Source organism: Zalophus californianus, chromosome 13 (assembly GCF_009762305.2).
Source record: "Zalophus californianus isolate mZalCal1 chromosome 13, mZalCal1.pri.v2, whole genome shotgun sequence".
Taxonomy (NCBI): Eukaryota; Metazoa; Chordata; class Mammalia; order Carnivora; family Otariidae; genus Zalophus; species Zalophus californianus.
This window is the reverse complement of record NC_045607.1, coordinates 25,718,674-25,735,802: the sequence shown is the minus strand read 5'-3', so window position 1 is coordinate 25,735,802 and position 17,129 is coordinate 25,718,674. Positions and strand designations below refer to the sequence as shown.

Genomic DNA, 17,129 nt, shown 5'->3' with positions numbered 1-17,129 from the left:
TTTAAAAGTTAAACATACACTTACCATCTGATCCAGCAAGTTTACTCTCACATAAAGTGGATGGATAAACAAAATGTGCTATATCCATACTATGGGATACTACCTATCAATAAAAAGAAATGAGTCTATGGATACATGGAACAACGTGGATAAATCTCAAGAACATCATGTTAACTAGACAGGAGCTAGACACGAAAGATCACTATTATATGATTCCATTTACATGAAATTTCTAGAAAAGGCAAAACTATGGAGACAAAGCAGGTTGGAGGTGGGAGATGGATTGCAGAGGTTATGAGGGAACTTCTCAAAGTAAGAGAATTTGTAAACGAGATTGTGGTGAGGGTTGCACAAATGCATACATTTACTAAAACTCCCTGAACTATTTATTTAAAACCGATGACGTCTATGGTGAGTAAATTATACCTCATACCTAAAAGAAAGATTCAAGTTTCCCAGGACCTGACCCATATAGTAGACCTTCAATAAATTTCCTGCAGGCTCTTTCTTTTTTATAAACTTGATCCTGGGAACAGATTGATCTATAAGATGCTGGAGATCCAGATTATTGTGTAAACTGCCAAAAATAAAGTGCAATAGACTTAGCCATTGATTTTAAATTAAGGTTTACTGTTTTCCCCCTAGTAAGACTATGTGTTGCGTGCATTGCTCATTATATTCTTCCACTAATAGCGTGAAGTGATTTTGTGTGGTGGAGAGAAGCTACAGAAGAAACTAAGAGACAATATAGGATATCTATAACATCAAATGATTTTATATATATCCAAAGCTGGGCTTCTGAATTCTGCCTGCAAAGCCCAGAGACCTCAGGAACACCTCTATCAAGTTGTCACACTATCATTCATGGACTGGATGGAATCCTGGTCCAGCAGGAAGGATCCTTGAAGTCAAGTATACCCTTCTAGTTAAGAACCAGACTCCCAACTGCACTGGATGCATGCTGCCATGTTTATCCTCAGAAGCCCAGGTGAAGTAGAAGAGGGATGACAGCATCTCTCATTTTGTACATGACACACAGCATCTTGTCTTCCTAGACCTTTATCTTTGCACCAGTGACCAAAGACTCACTTGCAATCTCTTGGAACTAAAGTAAATAGTACAGGCTATTTAAAATTTTATTTTTCATCCTTCAGTTCCGTTTTTTTCAGTCTTACTAGGTCTTCTAAAGACAGACTGCTCTATGCTTTCAGTCCCTCCTTCATTCCTTCCCTCCCTCCAACCCTCTCTTTCACACACACACACACACACACACACACACACACACACAATGAAGTCCTATGTCAGTAGCACCATTTATTAGTAATGCTGGTGAAAGGTGAAGGGGGACAACATTTTTAAGAACCTTAAAGTCATGAAGAAAAAAAAACGTTGCACTTCTCACATTTAAAAAACATTTTTTAAAGTTTTTAAGTATATGTGGTACCTTGTTAGTGTTCTTTATGGTTCTGAAGTCTCTTTGCTAGTTTAGGGAATATAAAAATATATTATCTCTAACTTGGTTTGCTCATAAAATTGTCATGTTCACTATATTAAATTTAGAAGGATAGTCTATTCAGGCAATACACATTCACTAATTGAATTTACTTTGAAATGTTTTTAATTTTTTATACAAATGGAGCCTCAGGCGGCCGAACTTTAAGGAACTCGTATCTCTTACTCTTACTTTTTGCCAGTTTGGGGGAAGCAGCAGAACATTAAGCTCCGGAGGCAGCACCAACATTTTAGTTATGCCAGTAAAATTGTTCAGTTTTCCAGACCAGTGAAATCCATAGTGGCAGAAGAGCCACATAGAATATTTGTGTCCGGCAAAGGAAACGAGAAGAAATAAAACAAAAGAAGAACCTTCCCTCGATTCCAAATCATAAAATACACCTCTGGCCACATTTTTTGGGATTGTGTTTAATTTTGAACCAGAGTGCCAGCAGCTTTATCTTGATCGACTCTGAGGATTGCTGCAAGCCGGAGGTTTCTCCTGAAGATTACATCACTTCAGCTCTGCTTTCCCTTATAGTAGTCTTGCTTCTTGATTTGTCAACCACAGGCCCTGTTCCTTTCATGGAGTTTGGACATCAGAAGTAGAGGAGCAAGAAGTCTGACCATCTTTCAGAGGGATGTGCCTGGCCGAGCCTCGCATGGTATTTTTCAAGTAGACATTTGAAGACGTTCTTTGCCTATAACTTTTGCAGTTGTCCACTAAACTCTCCAAAGTGACCTGCTCCTGCTTCCAAGCTTCCATAGGACTGTTCTTTCTCTGTGAAGGCACTTATTTCATCCTGCCTCAACTTCCACTTAACTCTTAAAACAAGTCTCTGTCTTGCCATTGGATGCAACGTACTTAAAATGGAAACCGTGTTGTTTTTAGGTCTTTTCTCCCAAAATCTAGTCACAGTACCCTGCATACAGTAAAGTATCCAGTAGCTGTTTGCTAAATAAATCAACGTATGAAATCACTGTTCAAATGGGAAATTTTAAGTATTCTGTTCATATAAGAAGATGTGGCAGCACCATCCACATCTTTGCCTCTGGATTTCAAGTTCAAGAGATTTAACAGCTCAGTTGGCCAGCAACAGAGTTCTTTGACTTTCTTAATGATGCCTTTCACTGGGCTTTTTTGAGTACTTGTGACTGCAGTTATCCTGAAATGCTCAAAATGACTTGGTTTTTGTCTGGGCTTCTGCTAAGTTAGGTCTAGCAGAAGCATGTTTTCTGCTTCTGACTCAGTGATTACAAAAGAAAGTAGATATTCTTCTTGACCTCTGTGCTCTATACCCTCCTGGGTACTTTTCCAGCCTTTATTCTTGTTCTTAGAAAGGTTTTTATTTTGAAAAAAAATTCTCAAAAAATTCTTCTCCTCTATTCCATCAAATTTTGCAACATTATAGTCACAGTACTTTTTTCTGCCACCTTCTTGTGTTCAGGTAATTTTTACATATTTTGTACGTAATTTTGCATTTCTGCAGGTGATTTGCATAATAATGGGGAAAGCTGGAGCCTTGTCTGAAGGTGTGAGTTCTAATCCTGGCTTTATCACTTAGCTTCTTTTGCATTGCTTTCCTCATCTACAAATATGGACGGTAACACAGTTATCTCTCCTAGTGGTCATAAAGGTTAAGTGATCCATGTGAAAATGACTGGATTAATTTTTAGTACATGATAGATATTTGGTAAGAACGGAAACAAAATCTTTTAGAAAATGTCCAGTCTTATTCTTACTAGCAAGCAAATTTTTGTCATTGGGTATGACATTATGAAGTTCTTTATACTGTATAATCTCCCATGGTTTTTATGTTACCAGTAAATTCAAACATTTATTGGGTGTCAATGAGATGACCAATCGCATACTCTACACTGAGCATATAAAGCTAAATAGGAAATAGGTGCTGCCTTAGAAGAGTTTATAAGGAGGGGACACAAGCTTAAATAAAGAACCACAAGCCAGCATGTTAAGTGCTTGATAAAAGTACCTATGAAATAGGAGGGCAGCACGATGCACAGCATATACGGTGTCACGGCTTATCTCCCATAGAACTTTAATATACTTAGCTGAATATCCCTTCTAGAAACTTTTACAGGAGCTCTGATCGGAATGTTCTGATCCGAGAAATCAAGATTTTTACCTGCACCTTTGACCATCTTCCTTAAGGAATCGTAGAAACAATGCTTTGCTTTCTCCTCCTGATTTCATTCCCATTCTGACTTTCAAAGATAGGCAAAGATCACTGGGTAGACCATCTGATAGTGTAAGTCAGAGGTTGGCGAACTCTGGTCCATAGACCAAATCTGGTGCCCTGCCTGTTTTTCTGTGGCCCACCAGTTGACATTTTTAAATCGTTGAAAAAAAAGAGAGCTAATTCGTGACACATGATTTGTCTTGGGGCACAGCCCTGCTCATCCATTTCTGTACTGTCTGTGGCCACTTTCAAGCTACAGCAGCAGGTGAGTAGCTGTGATGGAAACTAGATGGTCCAGAAAGCCCAGAATACTTGCTTCTCTGGCCCTCTGCAGAGAGTTTGCCCACCCGTGCTATAAGGCCTTTAAAATCTTTGCAGGGCTACACATCCTCGGTGTGGGCCTGAGATGGGCATTTCTGATGTAAGAGGCAGTTTTTCCGTGTTCTCTAGTGTCACTTTTTCTGGAAATAAAAATGTTCACTCTGGCCTTTCTTTTTAACATGAACAGGCAATATTAGGTGATGTGCGCAGCCTGACGGCATGTTCCTTTTGAAGTTACAGATGTTAAGTGAGAAGCAGGGGGAGCTCTGGAAACCTGGAGGGATTCTTCTTGATCACAGTCTCCCCTATTTAGTGTGTGCTAAGTAATCTGAGGACAGGGGTGTCCGATTTCCTGCTTTCATTAGCCAGCAAGTTCACACCAGTCTTTCCTGTAAGACTGGGTTTGCCGCCGTAGTAGAAAAATGCATGTTCAACTTGGTAGTGTTTGTAAATCACGGAATGCTTCTCCCCATAGAATAAGCCTCAAGTATGGAAATTCGTTCATATGCTAGGGAAATTCATTCATTTTGCTGAATGGTTAAAAACCAACAAGCAAAAAGACAAACAGAGTTGTGGAGCTTGAATATCAAGCATGAGCACGGAAGGGTTTACAGCATCAGCTCTCCAGTGTTAACAGGGAAAGCCTCTTGCTGGTTGTTGGCACTTCATCTCACATTCTTAGGGGCGAGTGGCCTTCACAGGGGACTTTGGATTTGCGGGCAATCACAAATAACTTTCACAAGATATGAGGGTCTATATATAGTTTTATAGTCTGAGGGATTATGTATTTGAACAGTCCAACCTTCAAACACATGTATGGTTACTTTTGCCTTCCAAAGGCTGCGAGGAGCCAGGTTCTAAATCTCAAACTCTTAGCCTTGCTGTTTCTCCTCTTGTGGGCCTTTTGGGAAACAAGGTAATACATTTCTGTGTATCTCCAGAGAAAGGAATGAATTTCCCTCAATATGTCCTCTGCACCCAGATACTCACCAATCTGCAGGTCCAGAAAGTAACTTACTGGTATGATCACTTGGGAAGCCAACCTAGACATCAACTGGAACTTGAATAAAAGTCTGTGGCCTTTGACTTTGAACTCATAATTTCGCATCTGGAAATTTAGCCTATAAAATTAAAGCTAAACATGAAAGAAACTATATAATTTACATACAGTAAGATTTATTGTTGCATTTTTAATAGTGAAAAGCCAGGAATAGCCAAAGGTAAACTCATACGGGAGGAGTCAGGTAAACTATAATATCATATCATTTACTTGATAAGATACATATATAGTGATTAAAAATAGTATTTATAAAGAGAATGATATTTTTACTGTGCCGGGCATTAAAAAAGCAGGAAACCCACTTGTGTTTTAGTATGATTACAGCAATTAAATAATCTATGCCTAGAGAACAGGATTACAGAAATACAATACCTTGTTGATAGTTGTATGTATAGGTAGGCGGACTTGAACCTTCTTTTCGCTTTCCAGTTATTCTTTGTGACCTGTATCGGAAAGGAGGCTATATTAAGCTAAAAGGGAGGCATGCAGGTGAGCACAGCACCGACTAATGGAGACTCAGCACTGGCCGTGGAGCCAGCTGCGAACAAGATGCACAGAGTGTCTGTCTGTCCCCATGGAGCCTGCAGTTCAATGGGGGTGGCAGTCCATAGACAATTAACCACTGAGTGGGAGGAGTTATAAAAGGGGAAGGGAGAGCGCCTGGAAGCATAGAGTAAGGATAACTAACCACCGAGGAGTTTAGGGAAGGTCCCCCAGGTGTAGTGAGCGACACGGAGGCGGGGCTGGAAGGCAGGAGTCACTGCCTGAAGCAGGCAGTGGAACTTCAGACAGAGAAAGTGGCACGTGCAGAGAAAGACCCAAAGTCAAGAGCACAGTGTATCCTGGGAACATCCGTCCTTTTGGGGTGGTAGCAGTGGGCTGGAGAAGGTGGGCAAGGTAAGAAGATAGCTGGCCACTTCTAATGACAGTGAGAAATTCAGATTTTATCCTCAGGGCAAGCAGAAACTGACTGACATGAGTAGATTTACATATTTATTTTTACTCAAAGACCACACTAGAGAATAGAGGCAAGAAGGGGCAAGAAGGCATGCTGGGAAAGCAGCAAGGAGGGAAGGGGAGGGAGGCTTGCCTTACTCCAGGTCAGAGGTGGTGGCTCCACAATGCAGCGAGGGGGACCTAGAGGGTACGACACTAAGTGAAATAAGACAGAGAAAGACAAGCACCAAATGATTTCACTTATATGGGAATCTAAAAAACAGACGAACAAACAAACAACAAGCAGAAACAGACCCATAAATATAGAGAACAAACTGATGGTTGCCAGGGAGGAAGGATGGTGGGGGGTGGACACAGTGGGTGAAGGGGAGAGGGAGATACAGGCTTCCCATCATGGAGTGGGTCAGTCACAAGGAGGAGAGGAACTGCATGGGGAATACAGCCACTGGTACTGTGATGGTGATGTATAGTGATTGGCAGTGGCTACACTGGTGGTGAGCAGAGCTTAATGTAGAAACCAGTCACTATGTGGTATGCCCAAAACTAATGTAACATTCTTTGTTAACTATACCTCAAATTTTAAAATCACTTATTTTTTTAAAAAATGAATATGATAAAGTCCTACTATCTTTGAGAAATAGTTAAAATTCCAAATAGTTCAAAAAAAAATTTTTTTAATGCCACAAGGAGGGCGCCCCCTGGGTGGCTCAGTCGGTTCAGCGTCTGACTCCCATTTTCAGCTCAGGTAATGGTCTCAGGGTCGTGAGATCAAGCCCCACATCGGGGCTCAGCAAGGAGTCTGCTAAAGTTTCTCTCTCCCTCCACTCCTCCCTGCGCTCACTTTTGTGCATCAGCTCTCTCTAATAAATCTTTTAAAAATAAATAAATGCAGCAAAAAGTCTTCTTTTGTATTAAGATTACTATTGGATGGCTGATTTGGGGATCTGTAGTAAGAACCCAACACTATAAAGGGTTTTTATTTTAAAATCTTATAATTAAGGGCGCCTGGGTGGCTCAGTCATTAAGCGTCTTCCTTCGGCTCAGGTCATAATCCCAGGGTCCTGAGATCGAGTCCCGCATCAGGCCCCCACTCAGCAGGAAGGCTGCTTCTCCCTCTCCCACTCCCCCTGCTTGTGTTCCCTCTTTAGCTGTCTCTGTCACATAAATAAAAATTAAAATAAAAAAATTAAATCTTCTAATTAGATAACAAGATTTTTAGTTTTTACTTTTAAATCTTTTAATTACCTAACAAAGATTTTAGAAATCTTCAGGACAGATAAATCCTGGGTTAGCCCAGGATGAACGTCATAACGTGGAAATGTCATGTACTCTTTTAAAATTGTGCAGAATCCAAAATGTTTCCCAATGAAGGGATGGTGGTGATGGGAAAATGGGCAAATACAGGCCTCAATAAAAAAACCCAGAAGGAGAAAAAGAAAAAAATAACATTTGGTTTTGTGACAGATCTCCTTCTGTCACCATGAGTTCCTTGAGAAGCAGGGGCTCCGGTACCTCCCATGGGACCGGGGGTGGGGTGGGGGTGTCCTTGTGGAAGCAAAGAAGGGATGAACGAATAAGCGAACAAATGAATGAATACATACTGACTAAAGGCGTTTGAGGATTCTTTTTGATCTTTCTTGGTTTTGTTATTTTCATTTCCTGGCAGGGGCCACCCCTCACGCCTCTTACGCACATCTGCTGTGGCCCCGGCAGAGATGGGAAGTGGAGGGAGGTGGTCAGAAAAGGCTTCCTTCTACGTATTGGTCACTTAAGGATGTGTTACTCTGTGCATATTTCAAAGTTAGGTAAATTGGAACCTTGCCTCGTTTTCCTGAAAAACTGGCAGCCCAGAAAACTTTTATTCAAATATTTGTCATAAATGCTATTTGGTTAAAATGTAGACTTTGTGGCTAAACATAACTTCATAAATATGCATTTACGATGCTTGTTATAAGCGTTTCCAAAAGCCAAAATTGGAAAAGGCCACATTCCCAGAAAGGAGAAGGAAACTACATTTTGGGGAACTATTGTGTTTCAGGTAGCACGCTGACCCCCTTTTACGAACGGGGCATGGAGGGTGGATGTTGAGCAACTTACCCACAATCGCGTGGTTAATGGCAAACTCTGAACTTGAATTCAGATCTGTCAGACTTCAAAGCCCATGCTCCTTGTGCTCTCTCTTTTTGCTTTCATGTCATAAAAACAAATAAAGAAAAGTCAGTATGGGTCTGTAGGAGTGAGGCATAGTAGAGAAATCCAGATAAGGTGCTACGAGCAAAAGCTCTTTGAAGATTGTTACTGTGAACTCTTAGGAGGGAGGAATGAGAAAGAAAGTTTCTGAACTTGACTCTTCCTCCTATGCACCTTAGTCAATTAATTTTTTATTTTAATTTTACAAATGACCAACATAAGATCTTGCCTTCCCTGAACGCTTAGCATTGAGATCGACAAAAACATCTCTCCTCCCTCCTTTTGACTTGTTTTCAGAGTCAAGTGTTAACAGATTCCATGGATTGCATTATTATAGTTAGATCAACCATTGTTTCTCTCATTTTAAAAGAGCTCTTATCCTGAGTTTTCCTCCTCCTTTTAAATGCTGCCTACCTTCTACAGGATGTTGTTGGGGCAATATTAAGTCTTTTCACAGGACTGTCTCTTGGCCCTGGTACTCTGAGTCTCTTTCTCTCCCATTTGTCACAGTTGATGAGGATGTTCCCATCTGCCAGGCATATGGAATTGGTGGTGCTCAGCAAATCTTTGTTCCAGTCTGGTCCCAGAGTATTTTGGGATTATCTTGTAAATTCTCCCTTTCCTCTCCTGTGCCCTCAATATGCTCTATCTCTACTGTAGCAGCTATGGAAATCTACCTTGGAATCGAATTAATGATGTCTGCTTTCCCTCTTCAACTCAACTGTGAGCTTCTGGAGGCCAGGACTGGGTCTCATTCATCTTTGTGGGTCTCTTTCCTGACCCCCAACAGGGGGAGCACAGCACATTCCACAGAGGAATAAGCCCATCCCCATTGATTGGTTTGAGACATTTTGTTGGCTTAAGTCCATGCTAACCTGTCATTCCTAATAATTCTATGCACAAATGGAGAGGTTCGGAAAATAGATTAGTCAAGAAGGTGAATTTTGTGCTACTGCCAATGTGAGACCCCTAAACATAGCATCATTATAAAGTTTTCCTGGTGTGGATTTTTATTTCCCTTGGACATTATTTGGAAGAAAGTGTGGATTCCCACATTATTCTAACCATGTTTTACATAAATAAAAATAAGCCGTAGTTAACACTTAGAGGACTTTTAGGAGTTACTCTAGATTTTTCTCAGGTAATCCCAGCCTAAATCAATAGGTTATGGTCAGCTTCAGAAACACTAATACAGTAACAGTATTGTCTTCCATTTATGGAGTCAGGAGTCAGATAGTTGTCATCTGGCCTAAACTGGGGCAGCCCACAACCCTCCAGGTTGATAAGATCATGGAGAAGGTTGTGACTCTCGCACTAGTTTTCAGGATACTTACAGAACCTCTTCACCTCCAGAGGTATTTGAAACTTGGGTAGTTTACAAAAGTTATACCTTTGAATTCAACTGAAAAAGCATTATTGGACACCTACTCTATACCCCAGCCTTTGTGATACCTTGATTTCCTGCCGACTGGAGTGCCTCTTTTTTACTGCATTTGGTAAGGAAGGTCCAATGTTCCTTTAAGAACATTGGAACGTAGGGGTAAAGGACAAATCCACCTCTGGAACAGTCCAAGGGAGGAAAAGAGCCTCTTAGGCACTGGTGTTGTTTGATCCTGGTTCCAAAAACATGGTCAAGGGACAATGATGGTGGAAAGATCTCTCCCCCAGGGAGAGCCCTGTTTTGTCTGTGGTTCATGATTCTGTTATTTGTTTGGACCTTTTTCAGGTGAGCCGTAATTTTGAGCTGGTTGGACGGGTTAACTTGGATCAGCTGGAACAGATGAAGGAAAAGATGGAGAGCTCCAGCAGTGAGGACGACGACAAGGAAGAAGAAATGAACAGCAAGGCTGATGACAGAGGTTAGTCCCAGCCCTGCCCTCGGAGGCCCAGATGGCATCTAGCACGTCCATGGTGAGACAGAAGGGAGGCAGAAGGTTGTTGGAGGAGGAACAGAAGGAATGATCCTTCTTAGTTAAGTAGCAGAACAGACTGACTTAAGAAACATGTCAGGGGCCATGTCTTCATAAACTATTACCAGCTATAGGAACTCCAAGGAAAACAGACATTTTCTAACTATAGCTATATGTTTGTTAAAAAGTATATGGGGGTGATTTGTTTTTAATAAGGAAAACTGGTGTCTAGGGAAACTTCACAGTAAGGACAGGCAGACAGAGGACACTAAAGCTATGGGGGAATGTGAATGAACTTCCCATTGAGCACTTAAGTAATATTGCTGCTGCTGGGGTAAAATTGAGGCTGTGTGAGGAGGGGTGGGCTGCAAAGGACTTGAGCCCTGAGCTTTTCCAGAAGTCCCTCTGCCTGGCCCTTTTCTAAACCCCATCGCTGCTCTTTTTGCTCTGTGAAGAGGGAGAAAGAGGCCAACAGTTTTCATTCAGCCGTGTGTTTACACGGAAAGTTTTCATGGGATTTTTGTACTATTTTTCCAATTTCCTCTGAGTCTATAATTACTTTCAAAATAAAGTTTTTCAGAAGTATATTTAGCTGCAGACATATATTTATATGATCTAGAATTGGTGTTCTGTATTGTTCAACATAGAACATTGTGGAAATCCCAGGACGGGTGCATAAGAATATGGGTTTGGGATCTGTTAGGTTAGTTATTGTAGATTCATCAAAAGCACATGGATAACAAACATGAAAAATAAACATTATAGATATGAGAAGAATGATGTTAGTTACTAGCATTGAGCTTCCTTATGTGCCAGATCCAGTGTTGGTGGGTTTTATATAACCCTTTTTTCTTCAATCTTCTATAATGTAAAGGGTTCTGCAGTCGGCCTGCCTGGATTTGGCTCCCAGTTATGCTACTAAAGTAGCTGTGACTTTGGGTAAAGTATTTTACCCCATGTGCATTCATCATCTATAACAATAATAATATCACCTACCTCTTAGAGTTGTGGAAAGCTTGAATGAGATCATGTACGAGACACCAGCCCAATTCCCGGAACATAGTAACCACCACATAAATGATAACCCTGCAATGTACATGGTATTATTATCATTTTACAAATGGAGAAATAAAGGCCCAGAAAATTTAAGAGCTCATTCAAAGGAAAGAAAAAAACATCATACCTTGGAGACTGAATTTAGGTCTTCTGGCTCCAAAGGCAAAATCTCTTTGTACTACATCCCCTTTCCCCAACCCTTTGTCAGTGGAATGTTCTTCATCGAAGGGAACCTAACCCTGAATCCCCTTTGGGCTTCACTCTGAGGTGCGCTTCTGCAGAATATCTTTGCTTTTCCTCCTTGCTCCATCTACAGGCCTATGAAAGCCTATTTGGTGGCCATTTCCCTTGAAGCTTCTCCCTGTTCTTTTTCCTCACCTGCCCCACTTCCATTCCATTCCCACCATGACACCATAGCAGGAGACCACAGGTTTGCAACATGAGGGGCCAGTTGGGCCCCTTGATCCCTAGTGAAGAAAACAGCAGGGACTGCCAACTCTTCAAAGCCCCCATGCCCGTGATCAACCTGAAAAGCGAATGGACAAAGAACACATCCTACCATCTAGGTTGATTGCCCTCGTAAAGTTACAGCTTTTATTAGGAGAGGCCATAGTGATCCATTTCTTGCAAGGAAAATGGCTATGATCTAAGGAAGCATGGTTCCCAATTTTTTTTTTAACATTTCACAGATATGTTCTTAGTGATGAATTCTTTAACGTCTGTGCACTGTTACCAGAGTTCTCTGGAAGAGGATGCTTTTGACAGAGGGTACAGAGGCTCCTTTTGCTTCATGATGCTCTGTGCCCTGCTGTTCCTCTCCAGGAAATAAATTATTCCTCGTTGGATGCTATGACTTTTTTTAATCTCTGAAGCTGAGCACATATGATTTTAGAGGTTATAAGCATGGCAGAGGCAAGAACCCCTTTTAGTCCTCCCCTCCTCTGTGATTCCTCCAAAATGAAAGCATCGCAAATTAGAAAAATAGATGGCAGTTAGGGATGGGGGGCACCAGGCAAATTCCCTTGCTTGCCTGGCTTGGCTATCCCCTTCGCTTGGGCACTGGGGCATCAGACCAGTTCCGTTTGATTGGAAAGAATTTCATGGGGTCTGATCGCTTCTCACCGGGAAGTGTAGTATCCACATTCGTGAGCCCTAACCACATGGGGGAAAAAAAAAGTCTTGGGGTGAAGGAGCCTGTATTCCTCTCTCTGAGGGTCGGGGATCTATGTGAGTAACTTCTAGTGATGCTAATGGGCTTTCCAAGCCTACCCCCCCATCCCCCTTGCCATTCTTGAAAGAACAGCCTCCTTTGTCTCATCTCCTTTGAATCAATTTTCCACCATCTAGGTATATTCTTGCCAACAAGAAGAAATGGCACACAATAGCCTCGGGGTGTTTTTGCCAGACGGTCTGTCTTCTAGGAGTAGCGCGGGAGGTGGCTTTAGTACAGCTCTCAGGGCTGATGGAGAGCGATTTGATGTGTGACAGGTAATGACTAGCCTCCTCCTTTGAGGATGAAACAGCACGAGCCATTGGAAAGAATAGATGACTGGTTTCATGTTTCCTAAGGGTAAAGGAGCAAATGTGCCAGGAGCATGCCCCTTGTTGGCATTGTAGACTTTCATCAGGCACACTCAGTTCGGGGAGCTCACGTCCTTGTAGCTCCCCCACTCTCCGTGCCCTTTCCAACATGGGAACTGGAGAGAAGACTGACCGCCGCCACACTGCAGGTCCTGCCTAGGCAGCTCGGAGGGAATTTGAAAGAGAAGAAGCCAGGCATGAAGAAATCAAAATTAACCCAAGCAGAATCCTCCCCACCCCCTCTCATTATGCAGTTGGGAGGAGTCAGGAAGGCATTCTGTTGATTTCTTGCCCAAGATAATCCCTGCTAAGGAATTAATGCGCAGAGCAGATGGTGCTGTCTCATTTCCAATGAAAAGAATCAAGGAAGATAGTCTGTGCAATTATTTTTAATGGCTTGTGTGGTGATCTTCTTAATTTGTGAGAAAATGTTTCATCTTTTGTTAAAACTGGCCCTATTCACATAGCTTTTTGTGCTAAAGATTAAGGCAGCACAGAGACACCTATCCTGTTAACATCATCCTGAGGATTTTATTAGATGGAGTATTTCAACCAGGAGACATCCTCCTGTACCATCTTGTATGTACAGGCATAGAGTGATCAGATATGTAGAGATGATAGACATTTCCCTGTCTACTGCCCTCATTTTGCAGCGTGGCCACAGGCCTGTCTCAGTCCTGCTGTTATTCCCCAAGGGAAGATGGGCCCTCTGTGGTATAATGAAAGACATATGGGCTTGGGACTCAGGAGAACACAAAGGCCATGTGAGCTCTCCTCTTTGAGTTTGCCAGGAGGAGTGGTCTGTGAACAAATAGCTGGCCAGTCCGCATTTATCAGACCCCTAGCATGTGCCCAGCGCCATGGAGAAAACAAAACGACAGTCAATATTTGATGTTTACAACAGGCCTGTCCAGAAACGTCTATATCCCCACATTCATGAATACCACCAATTGAGGAGTAGATACCAGTCAGCCGGCCAGGGTCCCTCACCAGCTGAGGACATGCTTTCACATACCAGCCTCCCTGTCATCCAGGATTCTCGTTCACGCTAGGTTCTTTGCTTGCAGATCTCATTCAGGGCTCGTAGCCACCCTGTGAGGTGTTGATTATGACATCCGTGACAGGTGAGCACAAGTTGTGAGCCCCCGGCCTTACTTGGAACCAGCCAAAACTCTGAGGTCTGCTATGCGGAACCTGGTCCAGTGCCTCTACGTTCTTTTTAGTGAGCAAAGATAAACCTGTGTAGGATAGAAAGTGAATAGGTGCTAACCCGGGAGGCACAGACAGAGCATCCCAGAAGAAAGAGATGTGGTAGATGAACCTGCTGAGACACTGTTGGAATGGACAGAAGGGGTTCTTCAGGCCAGAAAGCCCCAGATTATTTGTGATGGGAGCAGCTGGGGCCATGAGGAGGCATGGGAAGGCTGGGGGCCTGGGAACCAGGAGCGGTTCTTGAGAACTAGCCAAGAAACACCCTTAGGTGAGAAGCCGGTAGGAAAAAGAGTAAGGAATCTGGAAATTGCCTTCACAGATGGTTTTACAAGTGAAGGTAGGAGAGGAGGTTTCCTGATGAATGTGGACTAACCTCTTCTGCCTCCTCACACAGCACACAGGTAACACTTCTGCTTTCTCCTCACAGATCTGATGAGATTTTCCGACCGTGGCGCTGCTATTAACACCGAGAAGCGTTTTCCATGTGAATTTTGTGGAAGGGCGTTTTCACAGGGCTCTGAGTGGGAAAGGCACGTGCTGAGACACGGCATGTAAGTTGAGCCATCCCAAGCCATCACTTTCCCAGAGAAGTGAGAAGTGGCAGGGAGAGCAGTTTCTTTTTGTTTTTTCATTGTTGTTGTTGTTTGTGGGGTTTTTTTTTTTTTTTGGGGGGGGGGTTTTTTGGTTCCCCTGACAATCCATAGACCCCTCCCTCTGTGTCACACTTCTGGGCATGGGAGGAGAGGCAGTTGTCTGGAACTAGGTTTTGTTCTTTTCTGTTGTTTTTTTAAATGGTCACCCATACACAAGTCAAATGAGGAAAAATCATCTTTACGAATGACAAATCCCACCCAAGCCCTCATGTGGAAGTTTAGTGCTATTCTCCAGCCAGTGTCCCTTCAGCTTTCATTAGCGTGACATTCTCTGATAGAGCGTGGACCGGGGTCAAAAGATCTGGCTTCTGTTCCTGCCTCTGTGATGACTCATTCCCTGAGTGGCCTTGAACATGCCCTCGCACCTCTTGGTGCCTTCAATGCTCTGCCTCGGGGACAGAGCCAGCTTCTGCCTGCCTCCCAGGTAGGTGGGAGCATACCCATAAAACACTTAAAAAAATCCTTGAACATAAAATCGTCCCCTAGACAAGGCACTCTTAGCCCATGAGACACAGAGAGAACCTAGGAGTTGGTCCTCGGGTAGAAAATGGCCCAGAAACCCCAAACATCTAAACTTCAGAGAAGATTAACTAAGCTTCCCGAGACATGGGTTCCATCTTCAGGTTTTTGCTCTTTGTTTCTCTGATTTTTTTCTGGACCTGTTCATTAAATCTTACCCGAGTTCCTCTTTTTAGTCTTATTAAATATGGCCAATCTCCCAGCTTGTGGGTTCCATGGATGAGCTTGAGCAAAAGACAGTTCTTGCTACTACCACTTGTGACTTATGACTGACCCAGTAGATGAGGGATATAATAATGGATACTTTTGTAGATTCACATCTTCAATAAGATGCCAGAAAGACATGACCTAAGCATAACATGTAGCAAGGATAAATCACTGGCAATTTAGTCCTACATTCGTGGCATTTATGCAAAGGAAACCCCAAGGTCTTTTTAGGATCAGGGAAATAAGGACACTTTTTGGCTTAATTAGAAAAAAATGCATACTCACCCATCTCTCCCATCAATGTTTTTCCAGGGCATTGAATGACACCAAGCAGGTGAGCAGAGAAGAAATCCACCTGAAAGAGAGTGTGGAGGACAGTATTAAGATGCCCTCTATAGAGGAAAAGGAAGATGACGAGGCAATCGGGATAGACTTTTCCCTAAAGAATGAAACAGTAGCCATCTGTGTAGTAGCTGCTGACAAATCTCTCCTGGAGAATGCAGAGGCCAAAAATGAATAAGCGTTTGGTGAAATTCTTAATCAAACCGTACTTGAACCGTGATGAGAAAGTGGGAGGGCCAGCTTGGGCTGAGAAGGGGGGGGGGGGACAGAAAAGAAGACAGAACAAAGCTGCTTTTTAGGACTGAACAATCTATTTTCAAAGCACTGGTACCTGTGTGAGTGAGTATGTAAATTAAAGTTATTTAAATGGTTGGAATATGTGGCTCCTTTTCCATCACTACACCTTTCCTTCCGGATCTTCATCATGGAAGCGTCATTTGTTTTGGAATATGGAAGCACCTCCCGTGCGCACGGTGTGCTCCGTGGCGGTCTTTGGACAGGATGCAGAAACAGAAGCTCCATGACAGTAGAAGACTTCTCTTAGGGGAACAACTTTTTGACGCACATCTTTTGGTGCGTTTTTCTAGTTTTAATACCTTAAGCTTTTTCAAGACCTAACTGCAGCCGCTTTGGGAAAAAACAAACAAACAAAAACCACAAAAAAAAAAAAAAAAACCAGAAAACAAAAAACTGCTTTGCATAAAACAGTCACCTGTTTCCTAGTACCTCAAACTTAACCAAGGGAATTCTCTGCATTTGTCAGTACTACCTGTCGTCGTCGTGGTTAAATGTAGAGAGAACTGCTGGGCAAGACGGTGAATGGAGAAAAAAAAAAAGAGTTTTAAAGAAAGGAACACAAATTGTGCTTAAAATCCCCACGTGGGTTTTATTTCTTAAAATACTGTGATTTTTTTAATTATTTTAGTAAAAAACAAAACAAAAAAAAGAAACAGACTTTAATTATTAGATAACTGTTTGTGAATTGTCATCCTTTATTCCAGGTAAGCTGTTTATTAGCGTTCAACTATAATTTAGAATTTGGTAGATTCATGTGAGCTAATTTTACGGTGACTGTGGATTTTTGTTTGCCATGTTTATTTTCTATCAATTTGAGTGTTACAAACACAGCACAATTCAGTTTTCACATAAATTGTTTTTTGTGTGCGTGTTATTATTTTACTTTGGGGGGCAAGGGAGATTGAGTTTTTTTGTGAATAGGAATGTTTTTATTTTAAACATGGAAATAACAAAGAAGTTAACTTTTTTTTTCTTAATTTAACTAAAGAACCAAACTTTTTGGCACAGCTATGCAGCTTGTGGGCCAGACGAGGAAGTCCTCTTCACCCTTTTGTTGCTCGTCAAATTAACACGTTATCCGTCTCACACAAATTAATTTGTTAGGATGGGCTGGCTTTTGTGTGTGATTTCA

At 42.2% G+C, this 17,129-nt stretch overlaps 1 protein-coding gene across 9 annotated transcripts in view; it reads left to right on the top strand.

Annotated features, from left to right (window-relative positions):
- ZNF462 (zinc finger protein 462) overlaps positions 1-16,360 on the top strand; it is a 134,164-nt gene extending 117,804 nt beyond the window's left edge. For 7 of the 9 annotated variants that reach the window (XM_027614913.2, XM_027614916.2, XM_027614917.2 and 4 more), the window contains exons 11-13: positions 9,947-10,079; positions 14,407-14,530; positions 15,671-16,360. In XM_027614913.2, the coding sequence (XP_027470714.1) occupies positions 9,947-10,079; positions 14,407-14,530; positions 15,671-15,878 (465 nt within the window). In that variant the 3' untranslated portion in view covers positions 15,879-16,360. Of the gene's footprint in view, positions 1-9,946; positions 10,080-14,406; positions 14,531-14,910; positions 15,057-15,670 lie in introns of all 9 variants that reach the window. The other 2 variants (XR_003523608.2, XM_027614919.2) reach the window with 2 other exon arrangements.
- Positions 16,361-17,129: the final 769 nt, after the last annotated feature.